The following is a 17033-nucleotide window of genomic DNA, read 5'->3' on the forward strand; positions in this document are numbered from 1 at the left end:
AGTCCTCAACTTACGACCACAATTAAGCCCAAATTTATGTTGCTAAATGAGAAATTTGTTAGATGAGTTTTGCCCCGTTTTACGACTTTTCTTGCTACACTTCTTAAGTGAATCAAATCAGTTGTTGAATTAGTAACATGGTTGTTAAATGAATCTAGTTTCCCCATTGATTTTGCTTCTCAAAAGGTGATCACATGACCATGGGGATGATGCAATGGTCATAAGTGTGAAAAATGGTCATGTCATTTTTTTCAGTGCCATTGTAACTTTGAACGGTCACTAAGTGAGCTGTTGTAAGTCGAGGACTACCTGTCTTTATCCTAATAAGATCTTTATTTAGCCTAATGTGATATTAGTGCGTTGAACTGTACAGAGTTTTCTTTTTTTTAATAAAGATTTTATTGGGTTTTTTTTTCATCAACATATGTTAATTTTTCCAGTCAACAAGTTGTCTGGAGTTTGCTATGCTAATACATGTTCATTTCCTAATCCTTCATTCTTTCCTCTAGCCAGGAATAAAATAGGTCCCAAATCTGATAGTAGTCTGTATCTTCTTGTGTTTTAAAGAAGTGACATCCTTTTAGCTAAAACCTTTTGTTAAACTTTGATTGCATAATTTAGCATTATGGATTAGCAACTTTGCTTACATAGTTTCATGGTTCAGGCATCAACTAGACCAGCTTCATAAAATAATCCCTTAGCACATCATATTCTTATTCAGTATTCTGAGTTTTATCTGTTTTTTCTTTCTTTCAGAATTAAAGGACTGACCTCTCTATAGAAAATGAAAAGTAAATATGGCTCAGAGGGTACTAGTAAAACTAGATGTATTGAAGCGATATGAGAAGAAAAAACTGAGCAAATATGACATGGTTGAGGTAACTTTTGAGATAATATACAGTAGAAATGGTTGTTATTCAGTTTTTAGAACATACACTATGTTTTTTCCTATGAGCTTCAAGAAAACCACAGGAACTTGGATTCATTAGGATTCTAAGAACTGATTCGAACTTCCTGTGCACAAATAAAATGCAGAGTGAAGCATAAAAGTACTTTTCAGATTTACTGAGGACAATTAATGTTTCATAAGTAGTTTCCCATTTGAACAATGGCACTGCTTCTATCAGCAGAACTGAAAGGAACGAGTCTCCTCCTCCCTGGGATCCACAGGGTCAAAAACGCCAAGATGGTGGCTACTACTGTTGTGCAACTGAAACACTGTTAACCATCTTGATTTTTTTCATCACACCCTGTGGACACTCCTGTCTTCATCCCTTGTCGTTCTTCATCCATCCCACAAAATCTGTTCTGGAATATTTGGGAATGCAGAGCAGAGGATGAATCTTTTGCCCCATTCTGATTGGAATGCAATTTCAACTTTGGATGATCTGAATTTGCTGTTTACCTGTGTGTTCTCTAAAATGTTACCTTCATTTGTATGTCTTTATGTTTTTAGATATCATCCCAAAATGAACCTTTTGAATGCCAGGCTGCCTCTTTCCTGATAGGGCTATTTAAAAAGGACTTACTGTAGCTAATTATTCACACAATCTGTGTAAATATTAGTATATTTAAAAACTATCCTGGTGCTTTACATAGTAATGAAAAGTGAGTAGTTTACAAGCTAGATACTAATAATTTCCATATATGTTTTGTTTAAAACCAGTGTCAGAATCTTGGGAAACTACAATTAAAACCCTATCGGAGAACTCCACTGACATTTGATTTTAAATTGTTTTATGACCCTACAACTAAGAAATCAAATATTCCAGCAATTCCATCTATACATAATTCATACATTACAGAAAAGAAGCAGAGTTCAGCTGTGCTGCTTGAAAGGTAAGACTTCTTTGGTCTGATCTGAGCAGGTATTTCAGTTTTGCCATGTATTGTCCACTTCTGTCAAGATCACAATGAGTGTTGAGTAGCATGTCAAGAGCCACATTTCAAAAGTAGTGGAAGGTTTTATGGAAAATTTTCCAGAGTTTAAAGGGTGTAAAGGGATGCCCTAAACATCTGCAAGGCACCCACTTTTCCAACCTACACACACATTTATACAGCTTAGGGCAGGGGTCTTCAAACATGGCCCTTTTATAACTTGTGGACTTCAACTCCCAGAATTCCTCAGCCAGGCACACTGGCTGAGGAATTCTGGGAGTAGAAGTCCACAAGTCATAAAAGGGCCAAGTTTGAAGACCCCTGGCTTAGGGTAATTCCATATTTTCAGCTTTACTACCATCAGCATCGCAAAGCTGAATAAAAGGAACCAAAAATCATCACTTCACTCAACCCTGCTGAAGAAGAAATAAAGATTCTTTTATCACCACTCCATGAAACAGTGATATAAACCAAACTGCTTCTGCACGTACCCCTCATACACTTATTCAGTTTGTAGTATGTGCATATTTTTGGTCACATGTAAATAAAATTTAACATCTGACTGGCTCTTATGAAGGTAACTGCAAAGTTGTTTCTCCTTGAGAGACCTGCTGGGGAGCCTGAAGCTTAGGATTTAACAAGAATCTCACAGTATCGTAAAGAGCAATTTACTTTTCAGCATTTCCAGGATATTAACTGTTCAGTTAATCCTCGACTTACAATCATTCATTTAGTGACTGTTTGAAGTTACAACACCACTGAAAAAAAGTGACGACTGTTTTTTCGCAGCAGCAATCCCATGGCTACGTGCTCAAAATTTGGGAGTAGGCAACTGGGATGTATTTAATACACTTGCACTGTCTTGGGGGTCACGTGATCATTTGTAATCTTCCCAGATAACTTCCCACAAGCAAAATCAATATGGGAAGCCAGATTTACTTAACATCTGCATGATTCATTTTAACGACTGTGACAAAAAGGTTATAAAATGAGGCAAAGCTCACATAGCAATTAACTTGTTTAGCAAAAAAAAAATTTGGGCTCAGTTGTGGTCATAAGTTGAGGATTACCTGTACTGGAGAGCTGAGTGGATATATTTTTGCAATATATTGCTCAAGCAATGCAGAAAAATGGGGCGTAAATTTACTAAGTAGAAAAATAATGTAGTCACTGTGAAGTTAGGAGGTTTTTCCTCATTGGATGGAACTCATGCTTTAGCCCAGGGGTCTTCAAACTTGGCCCTTTTATGACTTGTGGACCAACTCCCAGAATTCCTTAGCCAGTGTGCCTGGCTGAGGAATTCTGGGAGCTGAAGTCTACAGGTCATAAAAGGGCCAAATTTGAAGACCCCTGCTTTAGCCTTTCTCCTTATCAGGGAAACACTAACTTGAAGGCTTGGCAGCTCTTCTTCAGTAATACAAACAAAAAAGGATGAAACCAACCAGAGTTATTGATTGGTTGATTAAAGTTGAACCCTACCTGCCTCTTTCTTCAACAATCAACATCTTTCCATGATTAAAACATTTATTTATGTGTTCATTTGTTTAAAATGACATTAATTTAAATTAAATATTACAATTAAATTAAATATTATTACATTTAAATTTGATAGAAGTATATTAACTATTAAGAATTTGGAAGCAATGATGTTTTTCACCATCTTCCTAAGTTCTGGGATGAGGTCCCAGGCACATCTACTCAGGGAGCATCTCCCACAGCTAGGGAGCTTAAGTAATGAAAATGACTCATCCTATCTTCTGGGCCCCAAAAAACCCCTTCTTTACTGAGTTAATTCATCAAGCAAGTTCACAGAGGGAAGGTGATTCTGGAGCTGATCTAGTCTCAGGCAGTATCAGTACTCTGAATGTGTCCTGAAGATAAGTTGGTGCAGATCTTTGAGAACTTGGGTTGATTGGAGTTGGCAGGCCTGGAAAGCTGACAGATTTGATGTGTTTGTAAACACAGGCAGATTTCACCGAGGAACCAGTTCCATATAAGGCAGTGGTTCTCAACCTGTGGGTCTGGACCCCATTTGGGGTCGAACAACCATTTCACGGGGGTCGCCAAACAAGGCTGTCCGCCATTTTTTCCCCCTTTTCTTTGGCCATGCCCCTGGCACCCGGTGATGTATAAGTGGTTGGGGGTCACCACAACATGGGGAACTGTATTATGGGGTCGCGGCATTAGAAAGGTTGAGAACCACTGATATAAGGCAATGCTGTACAATAATGAACAATGTAAGCAGTCCATTGCAAAATTAGGAGAAAGAATCTTGAGGTATTCATCCTCACAGAACAACCTTAGCCAAGGAAGTTCACCAGATGACTTTGGGTCACTTGTACTTTCTCCATCCAACCTTCCTCACAGAATTGTAGCTTGGGGGGGGGCAAATAGGAGGAGGAGAGAGCACTATCTTTGCTCCTTCAGTTTCTAATATAATAAATAAAAAATAATTTTTTATTTACAGAGTCCTGTGATCACTTTAGAAAGCAGTTCTATGCATGTGTGTATAAATCCACCCTAAACGTTCACAAATTATTGAAGTTTTTTTCTTGGACTGTTGCAGGATATTCATGTTAAGCCAATCTTGTATTTTACAGCTGTGATATTTCTAGTGCTTCAAGGTCTGAATTATCAACACACTTCTCTAGGAATAATTATTCTGGCAAACCTGCTGTAAGGCCATCTAGTGCTCCAAGCTATCTGAAATGTAAGGAAAGTGATCTGAAAGACGTATTCATTATATTTATTTAGTAAGTTTTCAACTGGGAATCTGTGGCTGGCTTTTTAATCATTGTCAGCGACAGTTTATTTAACCAACATTTATGCAATAAATCACAGTTGCCTGGGATCATGTAATCCACTCAGTCAAGCGTTCTTAACCTTTTTGGGTCATGGACCCCAAAAGAATCTGGTAAAACTATGAACCTCTTTTCAGAAAATGTATTTAAATGCTTAAAATAAATTAGTGAAAATCAAGTTGCATTTTTTTCCCCATCTGAGTTTGTGACTCCCCTGAAATCTGCTTATAGGCCCCAAGAGGATCCATGAACCCCAGATTAAGAACCTCTGCGCTAAAACTTAAATAATATTTTTCTAACCAGGGTAGCTGGGTTCACATAATACATTAAGCAGGAAATTCTCAAGCTTTGCAGTTTCTAAAATAATAAATGAATTAGTACAAGTTCCCAAATCCCAAAGGAAGTGAATTGCTTTTTGTGAATAGGTTTGGGCAAGAAATAAATAATATGTCATACAATTTAATTTTTAAAAGGCACCTATCAGAGGAGTTTGTGCAAAGCAAGAAGCAAAGCCCAGCAAAGTTCTGACTGCACTTCTAGTCTTTATGTGCAAAACTGATTTGGTTAAAAAAAGGAAAAACTATGTGACCCCAGTAATAAAATCACAGTTTGAGCACTAAGCCACAAAGCAATAGTTTACCATAGAGTATAAATATAGATTGTAATGTACTAAGACAGTGATGGCAAACCTTTTAAAGACTGAGTGCCCAAAAACTGGCCCGCCCCCAGCCTGCCCCCACTCTGCCCCCCACTCCACCCCCTGCTCCGCTCACCTGCAGGGCCACTCACCACAGATTGCCCAGGCAGCCTTGCAGCACACCATGGCGGTCATGCCCTCTGCCCACACCTCGCAGCATCATCTGCATGTCATGGGGTGCGAGGGCGGAGTCTTGCCCCTGCTGGCCAGCTGCCATGTGTTTGGCTGCACTGCTCCATGTGGATCACACTTGGGGGAGCCTCTTCGGGCAGGCTGCTGGAGAGGAGAGGGTTGCAGGGAGAGGTGGGGCTGGGGCAACAGCACGTGTGCCCATAGAGAGGGCTCTGAGTGCCACCTCTGGCACACGTACCATAGGTTCGCCACCACTGTACTAAGACCATTATTTTATAATGAAGGATTCTAAATTTTAAATTTCTCTCTCCCCCTCTCACTCCTCTCTCCCCTCTCCTTCCCCTTCTCTGTGTTCTACCCGTTTACCTATCTATTTTCCCCAATTTTTAACTCATTTCTTCCACTCCTGTTTCATATAACTTTTGTCTTTCCTTTATTAAGCCTACGTTGGTGTTGGTATCTGGGAAAAGAGTAGTTTGCTGTATGAGAAATATATTCAAATTTTATATAATTTGGAGGTTGTGGTTGAAATAAAGTGCCATCTCATTTACATTTCTTGTTATAAAATTTTCACTCTTTAATTCTATGTAGCATCTGACATCAGCATTTCTTTTGATGTGTGATAGTATTTTTTAAACAATGCTGATAAAATCTTCTCAATGCGTAACATAATCCTTTCAGATACATACAATGAAACACCAAGTTCTCTTGGATATGTAACTGGCATTAACATTTATAATGTTCCCTAATTTCAGTAATACCTTTTCTAATTGTAGAACAACTTTCTCCAACTTATGAGTTTCAAATATAGGATTTCATTTTCCATAATGTCCATCTAGACTAGAGTAAATACCTGATTTATCTAAAGCCATTTAAGTATATTGTTTGGACAATCCATTTAAGCATTCCAGATTGATGCCAAGGTCATGTAGAGATGCCCTCTTTAAGGCAAGCCCAGCCTTGTTTTTTCCTAATAGGCCTCTGCACTTACGCTGTGTGAAATTTATTCCTATTTTATTCTGGCTTTTGTTTTCATAATGTATTTCTAAAAGCTAACCTGAAGAATGCAGATGGAAACTTCTTAATCGTGAAACAAAAGCCAAAGCAAAAAACTGCTTATTCCACTTCAGATATCCAGAACATACCAGAAACATTGTCAGATGTAAGTTGTACTGTTGAGAATTTCATACCTTTTTTCTTGAAAACCAGAGAATTTATCACACAGTGCCAATATATATATATATGCCCCTTACTCTTCTATGTTGTGATTTAATTTATGTTTTAGAAAAATCTTAAAACATTCAAATCAACCTACAAAACACAATCTCAAAAATGATAAAAGAAGAAATGAAATCTGATGCACTACAATTTAGGAGAATATTCAACAAAATTCCTTTTTAAACATTTTTTTTCATAGCCAATCACCTAAAGGAGCATGTGATGATCTCAGTTTTGTTTCATCTTTTCTTTTATTTCACTTAAATTTTACCTTCTCTGCTTCTTCCATTCCAAATCATAATTTTCCATATGTCACTCTTCTCCCAGATAGATACAAAGTAATATCATCCACCGTAGCTTCATTCAATCAAAGCTTCCACATAAAGATTCATAATAAGATAAAGAAGATATAGCCTAGGTTATCCATACTAATGCTGAGGTCAGTACCAGTCAGTTTGGGCCAGGTTGTCTCAAATTCATCCAAAACCTTAGTTTTATTCCAGCATTATCATACTATTGTGTATATATAAATTGGCAGGGCTTTTTTTGTCATAGAACACCCAGAACGGAGTTCCGGCACCTTTTTTGGATGGAACCTTGTAGGGTAGGCAAGGCGGGTTGTATGACGTGTGAGTTCCGGCACCTTTTTTTTTTTTTTTTACAAAAAAAGCACTGTAAATTGGCATCTCTAATCTAGCAAGTACTTGCAAGCCAACATAATGTTATTCACATGCTAACAACCAAAAGGTGAATACAATACACTGAATCCCAAAATTGTGGCCCCAAGCAGCTGAAAGTGGTTCAAAGGGAGTATAGCATTAACAGGGATAATAGTTGAGGGAGCCTTAAATGCAGATCAGCAGAACACCCCCCCAAAAAGAAAATTCTGAGGCAGAAAAAAAACCCTTAAACTCAGAGGTGATTCACATTGTTTAGACTTGAATTATCAAAGCAATCCAATGTAAACTATTGATTTGATTTGGATCTCTAGGTTGATTTGATTCAAATCTCTGAATTAGATTGTTGATTCAGACAATCTATTTTAAGGGAAAAATGCCTTTCAACCCATGTGTGAAGGCTATCACCCTTCAAATCAATGCAGGGACAAGAAGTTTAATTCAATAATTTGATCTGGATCAATGATACAATTCAAAAAATTAATTTGATTCAAAGATCAAACTGCCTTTGAACTGAAACACCCTGTCAAATCTTGATATACTGTAATTGCAGTATTCAACTGTTGTATTATCGACAGTAGCATATTTCTAATCAATGCATTCTAGAATATTATAAAGCATGTATACACAAAGGTAATATGAATTATTCCTTTACTCTCCTTTGAATGTTTTGTTTTATCCTTAGTTGTTTGCTGAAATGCTATAATTTTGCCTCTGATTACCCCATTCTTCTTTTTAGTACCTTTACATCGGTCTTAATTCCTGGTCATACAATTTTCTTGGCAACAATTTTTGAAGTGGCATGCCATTGCCTGCTTTGTAGGGCTGAGAGAGAGTGGCTGGCCCAAAGTTACCCAGCTGGCTTTGTGCCTAAGATGGGACTAAAACTCACCATTTCCTGGTTTCTAATCTTTAAAACTATGATACTACACAAAATTGGCTTTCCTGCATTACACTATGAGGTAAAAAGGGCACATTTTGGATGTCTTTCCCAAGAGAAAAGATAATGGTAGAAAATATTTATGTTCGAAAGGGCAAAGAGATTTTTTTTCCTTATGACAGATTAGCAATAACTGTAATATTTCTCCCTTTTCATCATCTTTCTTAAATACAAGGGAATGGTTGATGTTTTTGCTAGTAACTCCTCAGAGATCCTACTCAGCATCTGTCTATCCCTTCCAATAAAAAAGCATAACAGCAAATGAAAATCTTGATTCAAATCTATCTTGGGCATAGAAGATTGGATAATGCAGTTTTGGGGAAAGTATGGTCAAAAAAGTCATGCTGGTGCTGTAATGATATGATCAAAACTCTCAGTTATGGTTGCCATCTTAACTTTTTTGAGCATGCCCAATGGACGCCCCTGCATAGATAGATCATGCAAACAAATGTATCTGTGAATTGAAATTAATACATAGACTGTATATTATCATAAGAAAGCAACTAAGATGAAATTACCCATTTAACTCTGGAGTAATTAACACTAAAAAAAGACATGATCACAATCCGATTTAAATTCCAGCAGTTAAACTTTCATTAATTTTGCTATGGTCAGATTAGTTGGAGACAGCAAGGAGACAGAGAGAAAGATAAAAATCTGTTGACTAACCAGAGAAAGTGAATAATAACAGATAATGAACTCTTTCAGCAAGTCCCTGTAGGCAAACAGAAAACAACAGTGTATAGGGCCTCTGTTCTAATACTGTCATTTCAATGCGGGTTTATGCAATTATGTAAGAGGGTACATTCAAGTTTGTATTTTGAAAAAATGCCATTTTAAAATGCTCTTGCAAATAAGAATCTGCTATATCAGAGCCATAGAGTGGCTGAAGGTCAGACACGACTGAATGGCTGATGATGACAATAATATCAGAACTATTTAGAAAAGATTTTCGGAGAGTTTTTGCCACGTTAAGAAAAGTGGAATATCAAAAAGCGATGCCTTGTTTGCATAATAGTTTTATTTTGATAATAGTTGCAATGAAAATCTATACCTCTAGATTTCAGTGAAATCCACTATCAATCATGAAAGGAAATTGAAGGAAGGGAATTACAGATAGCCCAACCGTGGGTTATGAGTTGGATCATATAAATGGTTCATCACAATGGATCACACACATATGGCTTTCCTGTCTGTAACACCAAGCAAGATGATCATAAATGAACAACAATGGTCATTCATGATATGTGAAAGCACATTTGCCTAAATAACTTTACATCAGGCACCATTTCTACCTTTAGTGATGTTTTGAACTTATGCTGCACATCTTTTCCAGCTGAATTTGTTGCCTGCAAGAACCTGTATTAATCGGGATGGAGAGACATCTATCAGAGAGAGAAAAGGTTGGAGAAAATAAATACTCATTATGAACCACAACAAATGCATTTAAATAACACATGGATTTCAGGAATAGGAGAACTGGTTCGGATATTAAATACAGTTGAAAACATTGTTTTAGCGTTGTATATCTTAAGACTGAACTTCAAAGGCTCAAAAAAAATTAGTTTGGATTTCTGAACAAATAGCATTTGGATTAAGATCGATTTATTGAAACATGCTTTATTTTCTATGACTGAAGCATTTAAAATAAATGTAAAGACATACTATTTTGTTACAATCATCTATTTCAATATGCACGATGGATGCAAATAAGTTTGTTGCTTGTAACTTTGTTACAAGAATAAGCAATAATAGGCTGCAAAGTTTGGAAGTGAAGGAGTCAGTCACAAGAAGTGGATCAGAGAATGAATGAATGAATGAATGAATGAATGAATGAATGAACAAATAGAGATAGACTAAGGCTAATGCTGGAGATTTTCTTCAGCTCAACTATTATTGATAATGTTGAATATTCCCTAGTGACTAATTCAAACATTAGAGTAAACAAGATGCCAATCCAAACACATTCCCCCAAAGTGACAGGTTTAATTTTGGATGATAACACATCTGAACATTCACAGGTGTGAATTAGCCTAATCTTAAAGTGCAAACAAATGCACCAAAGGCCTGAAACTGTCTTTGTGACTCATCAGCTCCACAGGGTAAGCAACTTGTAGTTTGAACATTGCAGGTGAATCAACTCCCAGATCAATCTCTTAATCATAGTTATGCTTCCCTTTAGTTATATCTTTTCTTTTTTCCAAGTCCATCCAACTATAAGCCAATTTTCCCTAACCTAGTTTCCAACTGGGTAGACTAGAATTTAGGCCCTTTAATTCTCAACCAAGAGTTGTGCTGGCTGCAAATTTAGTCCAAAATATCTAAAAGGTACCAGGATGAGAATGTCTAACTGAAATGATTACAGTAAGGATTTTTTTTTCTGTGTGAGAGAGACAAATGGCTTCTATTTGTTGATAGCAGTGCATTTTTTAAATAAAACCCTCTGCTATTTCAGATGACTTAATAAATCAATCTGCTATTTGTGCTGAGGCCAGAAGGGAACCTACTCAAGATATGATAATGGGAAATAAATTCATAATTGGTACAAGTGATCATTTGCCATCAACTGGCCAGGATGAAAGGTAATTAACCATAATTAGAAAAGTTATTTTCTTTCTTTAAAATGACAGCTGTACATCATTTTTTCATTTTTATATATTTACTGGTGGAAATATTTGATTGTTGCTCCTTATCCCACATCAGAGGTATGGAATTGGCAAGGATATGATATAAAGTCAGTGAGACACATTCCCTGCCTAAAATTAGAGTTCCTTTAAATTTCTCCTTTCCAGAAAAAAACCCCACTACCTTCCAAGCCCCCAATTTACTTACACATGTAAATGTAAGTTTAACATTGTAAGCCACCTAGAATCACTTTTAGGCATGGTATCTCATAATAAATAAATAAATCCTAAAACTCTCATACTTTAAACATCAGCTTTCTTACAGCAGAAAGCTGCAATGCCAGATTTAGCTTCATAATCTGAGCAAGCAATAGCTCTGGGACTAATTAGCTGTACCCTGAATTCAGGTGTAGTTTATGATGTACTTCTTTCAAGACAAAATTAAGGTTTATTGTAGCAAATAAAATTTAGAGACAATTCTCAATAAAAATATAAAACATATTAGCCTATTTAAAGATGGAGCAAAAAGTAGGAAAGTCTGTGGCATCATCATCTCTCCATCAGTTATGTAAAGAAAGCCCTTCCCTCCAATCAGCAGTCTCAATCATAAAATAAAATGAAGAATTATAACAATTTCCTCCTACCTATTGAATATCTGTTCTTATTTAACCCAGCATTGAAAGCTAGAACATTAAGACTTAGTGTTAAGAGAAAACCACATTTTGTTTATATATTTTTCCATAGAATAAAAGACGAATCAAAAAAGAAAATGAACAAAAAAGTGCAGGACTTGAAAAGGAGACTAAAGTTAAGAAATATATAAGTGATTTCTGACTTTTTCAACAGATAATTACAATCTTATTGTTCTTCCTTTGTTAGATATTAAACAAACCCCATTAGTCCCTCATTTAATCTACATCTTCTCTCCTTGTTAAGCTTCTACTCCATTACTCCATTACTTCTTGTCTTGCTCTTAGATGACTTGGAGAAATAGGTCATCATGTCATTTCTTTCTTCTTTCAGCAAGAAGATTTTAAATCTTCCAAAAAAGTTTCTGTTGTTTTTTCTCTCTTTCATCAAACAGGTCAGTTTGCCATTTTTGTGAATTCTGACTTTTTCAAAATTGATTCATCCGCTGTGGGGATTTTGTTATTCTTCCAGAAGAGAAACATAAATTTTAGATGTGATACAAGCCCATAATAGAATTATATCCCAAAATTTTTTCCCAAGTTGGATTAAACTGCTAAGTCTTTCTCATGCTTCCTTTCAGTTTCCTAGATCATACAGTTGAACTACATTTTCCTCAATATTTCCAATGTTGGCATTTCAGTTTCCAACCAGAAGCAACACATCTTGCTTGCAGGTTCTGTTGATTTCTAATTTTTAACTGATCATAAAACTCACTAACCTCCTGCATCAGTGATTGTAGCGTAAACCTGGATAATTGTCGTATTAAAGGATTGCCCACAAAATCTAATTTATACTATTTGGTCACTGATTGCATTGTAGCCAGGTACTGTAGTCACTATATCTTTAAAAACAACACTGTCTCAACACCGATTTTTCATGTCCTAAGTAGTAAGTGGTGTGATCTTCTGACTGAAAGTGTCCAAGTCCAGTTCATCTCAATTCACGGATTCCTAAAATGCCAATGTGTAATTGATTCAATTAATCTTCACTGTGTTAAGTTTCCCCACATTTTTTCTACTTTTGTTCCATGTTCCATCAGCAACTAAACATCCTGAAGGCTTTAATGTAGTCACCTTATAAACACTATTTACACTCTGACAAATCCTCCAAAGCATGTTGTTGATGATGATGTTATCTGTTTAGTTGTGTCCGACTCTTGGCGATTCTATGGACCAGGTTACTCCACATTTTCCAATCTTCCACTACTTGAGTTTTTTTATGCACTGGTTGGTGTCAGCTTTGATAGCGTATCACAATCAATCTGAGAGGCCCATCGTCTGGCATTATAATTGTCAGTAATATATCCATGTGGTTTATTGGTAAAAATACAGGAGTGGTTTAACATTGCCTTCTCCTGTGGAGTACAGAGATGCTTTTGCCACTGTCACTAAACAAGTATCTGCCTTCAATATCTTCCTATATCACTGTTGTCCAATATGGGTACCCATTTGCTTTAGATGGGAAGCTGGAATGACCTTCAATCCTTGGGTGTCCCTGCTGGGAATATATACTTGGTATACACTGCTGGTATTCTCTTCCAACAACATCCCCTCCCACAATATATATCATGTAGCAATTTTCTCCTACATGCTATGAATTTATTCTTTAAATTTCTTGAATTTCCAAATTTTCATTCATATGCAGATCAAGATTAATTTTAAGTAATTTTTTCATTTCCCTATTAACATCTTTCCTAAATCTTCAGATATCCCATTAAACTTCAAATTATTTTTGTAATTCTGTTTAACTGCTCTCTGGTTCAGCTTCTGACTTGTTTAACTTTGTCATAAAATTTCTTTGAACTGAAAACAGCTCCTTGGGTACTTTTTGCAAATCTTTAAGTTCCTTATCTTGATGTTCTAATCTGGAATTGTTTGTTAATTTTTCAGATTTCAATTTTTATTGAATTAATTTAATTACATTACCTTCTACTATACATAATCTATCTTTAAGAAGATCTTTAATTTGTGGTAAACCAACAGAGAAATCAATTAATGATTCTGTTTGGACTCTTTTCATTATGTTTGTTTTCTTCTTAGTGTGTCATTTTCTACCCAAATCTTTTCATTATGAAAGACCAGAACAAATTATCCAGTTAGGACTGACATATAGGTTCTATATAATATCTATGTAAATTTAGATAATAGAATAGAGAATAATAGATTTGGAAGGGACCTTGGAAGCAAAAAGAAAACCCTTGAAGGAATTTCAGGTCTTAAGGCTACACCCTAGCTCAGGGGTAGGCAACCTCGGCTCTTTTATGACTCGTGGACTTCAACTCCCAGAATTCCTGAGCCAGCTATGCTGGCTCTGGGAGTTGAAGTCCACGAGTCGTAAAAGAGCCGAGGTTGCCTACCCCTGCCCTAGTTATACCCATTAAACTTAAAAGAAACTTTTAAAATATTGTCATTCTTTACATCAAAAACTGGCATTCTTTATACCATTTCTAGCATAAAAGTCCTTTGGTTCAATGTTGAAAATCAGAAGTAGATGTTCTTTATGTTGGAGCTCCCTCTTGCAGCTAAAGCAAGAAAGACAAAGAGGCAGTCAACAGACAGATAGCAGCCAGGCTGATGGTTGGAGGAAAGTAAATTCAAATAAGACAAAGAAAATCATAACCAAAATATAAATTGGTAAAATTCTCATTGGTATAATGATAGGGAACCCTAGATAACCAGGTGACCCACTGAGAGAAAAGCAATAGGATGTGATCGGAATATACATTAACATTTAAGCTGATTATATATATTTTTTATCCCAATGTTGGATGGTCCCATAATATCTAAGAAGATCTAAGATCATTTAAGAAGAGCATACATCCTAAATAAAAATAATGTAATGTCAATAATGTCAATATTACTTACTTAAACAGAATGACCAGTGTATGTGGGAACAATTTCCTATTTCCTGCTGGTTTTCCCATTGACTTTGCTTGTGGGAAATTGACAGGGAATATTGGAATACAGGCATCAACTTCATGTATAAAATTGGTCTGAATATCATGGAAATTTCAGTTCCATAGAAGTTAAAGGTCCTCAATTTTTTATACATTCTTGGTGTAATGTGTTGGCCATAACTGTTTTAAATCACTTGCTTAATGTCTGACCTACATTGCTGTATTGTTTAACAGTTGCTGTTACTGAAAGCCAGACTGGCTGTCTCCAAGCCAATAATGAGGTTTGGGGTGGAAAACTTACTTGAAATCTATTGGTTGCCACCTAGAGGCTAACTGTATAAATAGCTGTGCAGCAGCCTTTAGGGCTGCTTCTGTTCTGAGTTAATAAACTTGTTGTTGTTTCAACACTCTGCCTCATTCAATGCCTAAAGAACCGAAGATATAACACTTTAAGTTAGTAGGTTTTAGGTACCTTATTTCAAATATTATTGTGCTGCAATTGGGCTAATTTGAAGGTACAAAAAGACACAGATAAACCCCCATGACAGTTTTAATAGTGTATAGATGTAGGGATTTTTAAAAAATCAATCAATGTGTGTATGGCTTTCTCACAGGAAAACTAGTAAAACAAAACCAAAGAATACTACCTTCCTCTCATTAAAAACCCTTATGTAACTCCCAACAGTTCTAATCCCTCTTATAAGGAAATGTACTTCTAAAGCTGTTACACAAATCTGCTTAAACAATTGAACAGTCAGAAGGAAAAAATAAACCTAAAGAGTCAGCTTACAGTTTTATGATCACAGAAAACATACACTCATAAATCTCAAAATCAAAGAGAAAAGTTCAAATGAGATATAATAATAAAAAAAAAAACGGACACTTTAATTAAAACCAGAAATGCACCATAGTTGACTTGTCATTGCTCACCATCCACCACAAAACTGTAGAGGGCTTTCAGAGAATATTTGAAGATTGTATAGTTTTCTGGATTTACCTTTATGGAAGGAAAATTGCTGTTTTGCCAGATTTTTGAAAATTATTGGTGATTGAAAACATATTTTTTTCCAGTGGAAAGGAGAAATCTGAAACAGTCTCACTGAAACAACTCCATTGTCTCTCTAATGAGCTGTCAACTTGAAACCCCAAGACCTTATTTAATTGTAGGCTTTTCTCCTGATTCGTACAAACATGACAAAGTATTCCTGTTTCTCATATTATTTGTACAGTGGAAGCGGTCTATTAAACATGCACACAAAAGTTCCTTTTGATTATTTTTTTTTAGTTGATGTCATGCTCTGTACATATGCCATAATGAATTCAATGTGGCAAACTTCTTTTGGAGAGAAAAGAAAAACTGAGAAGAAAATGGATGTATCTTCAGCATCCTGACCTCCTCCTTGCTGACTGAGGATACAGTATAGTTCAGAAACTGTCCTCTGGTCAAGAAAGTTGAAACAGGTCCTCCCTTGGTAACTGGGCGAGGCCAACAGATTAGGATCGTGCGAGGTGTTGTGTAATATATCCAGATGTTTTTTCACACTAGGGCAGTGGTGGCGAATCTATGGCACGGGTGCCAGAGGAGGCACTCGGAGCCCTCTCTGTGGGCATACGTGCCATTGTCCCAGCCTCACCTCCCCCCATGACCCCCTCCTCTCCAGCAGCCCCCCTGAAGGAGAGTCGCCCCCGAGAGTGGCCTACATGGAGCAGCGCAATCAAGGACATGGCAGCCAGGCAGCATAAACAAGACTCTGCCCTCATACCCCATCATGCAGTTGATACTGCAGGGCGTGGGCAGAGGATGTGTCCGCCATAGTGTTGCTGGGCTGCCTGGACGATCTGTGGCAGGCTCTGGATGCGGTGAATGGTCCTGTGGGCAGGCAGGGTGAGGGATGGGGGCAGAGCGGGGGCAGGGCCAGTTTTTGGGCACTCGGTTTCTAAAAGGTTCGCCATCACTGCGCTAGGGATTTAAAGCTTTATTTTTCTGTATTGGGCTCAAAAGCCAACAGGTAACAATTAGTTACTTAAAATAGGTTCTTTTTTTTATAACAAGTTTTATTGTTTTTTTCATTTTACAGGCAAGTGCTTATGAAACAATGTGGTGGCAGGGCAATCAATTATCCACACAACAAATCATAAAATTCAGATTAAATCATTAAAAAAAACCTTCTCTTTTCCCTATAATAACATATTATATTCAAATTGATATATTTCAATACAACTAGATCAATCCTATCAATCCTCAATAACCTTTCATCTAAATAGATCCACAAATCCAGATCCTGTATTAAGTTTACTTATTTCAATTACTATATTACATATTTCTAATCTAAGTACATAGTTAACACTTTGGGAGTCTCCCCATTATCTTTTTCCTTAACATATTCAATAAACATTTATTAATATCATTTCTTATTTTTCCCTATTCTTCTTCCATTACAAAGTAACTATCAGTTCTAATGTATATATAAAAAAGTATA

At 36.4% G+C, this 17033-nt stretch overlaps 1 protein-coding gene across 3 annotated transcripts in view; it reads left to right on the forward strand.

Annotated features, from left to right (window-relative positions):
* LOC120301634 overlaps positions 1 to 17033 on the forward strand; it is a 28677-nt gene that overhangs the window by 6893 nt on the left and 4751 nt on the right. For all 3 annotated transcript variants that reach the window (XM_039329121.1, XM_039329122.1, XM_039329123.1), the window contains 6 exons: positions 757 to 878; positions 1667 to 1839; positions 4479 to 4588; positions 6561 to 6670; positions 9680 to 9746; positions 10799 to 10925. In XM_039329121.1, coding sequence (XP_039185055.1) covers positions 798 to 878; positions 1667 to 1839; positions 4479 to 4588; positions 6561 to 6670; positions 9680 to 9746; positions 10799 to 10925 — 668 coding nt within the window. In that variant the 5' untranslated portion in view covers positions 757 to 797. The remainder of the gene's footprint in view (positions 1 to 756; positions 879 to 1666; positions 1840 to 4478; positions 4589 to 6560; positions 6671 to 9679; positions 9747 to 10798; positions 10926 to 17033) is intronic.

Source organism: Crotalus tigris, unplaced genomic scaffold (genome assembly GCF_016545835.1).
Source record: "Crotalus tigris isolate CLP2741 ecotype Arizona unplaced genomic scaffold, ASM1654583v1 scf7180000024387.2241675, whole genome shotgun sequence".
Classification (NCBI taxonomy): domain Eukaryota; kingdom Metazoa; phylum Chordata; class Lepidosauria; order Squamata; family Viperidae; genus Crotalus; species Crotalus tigris.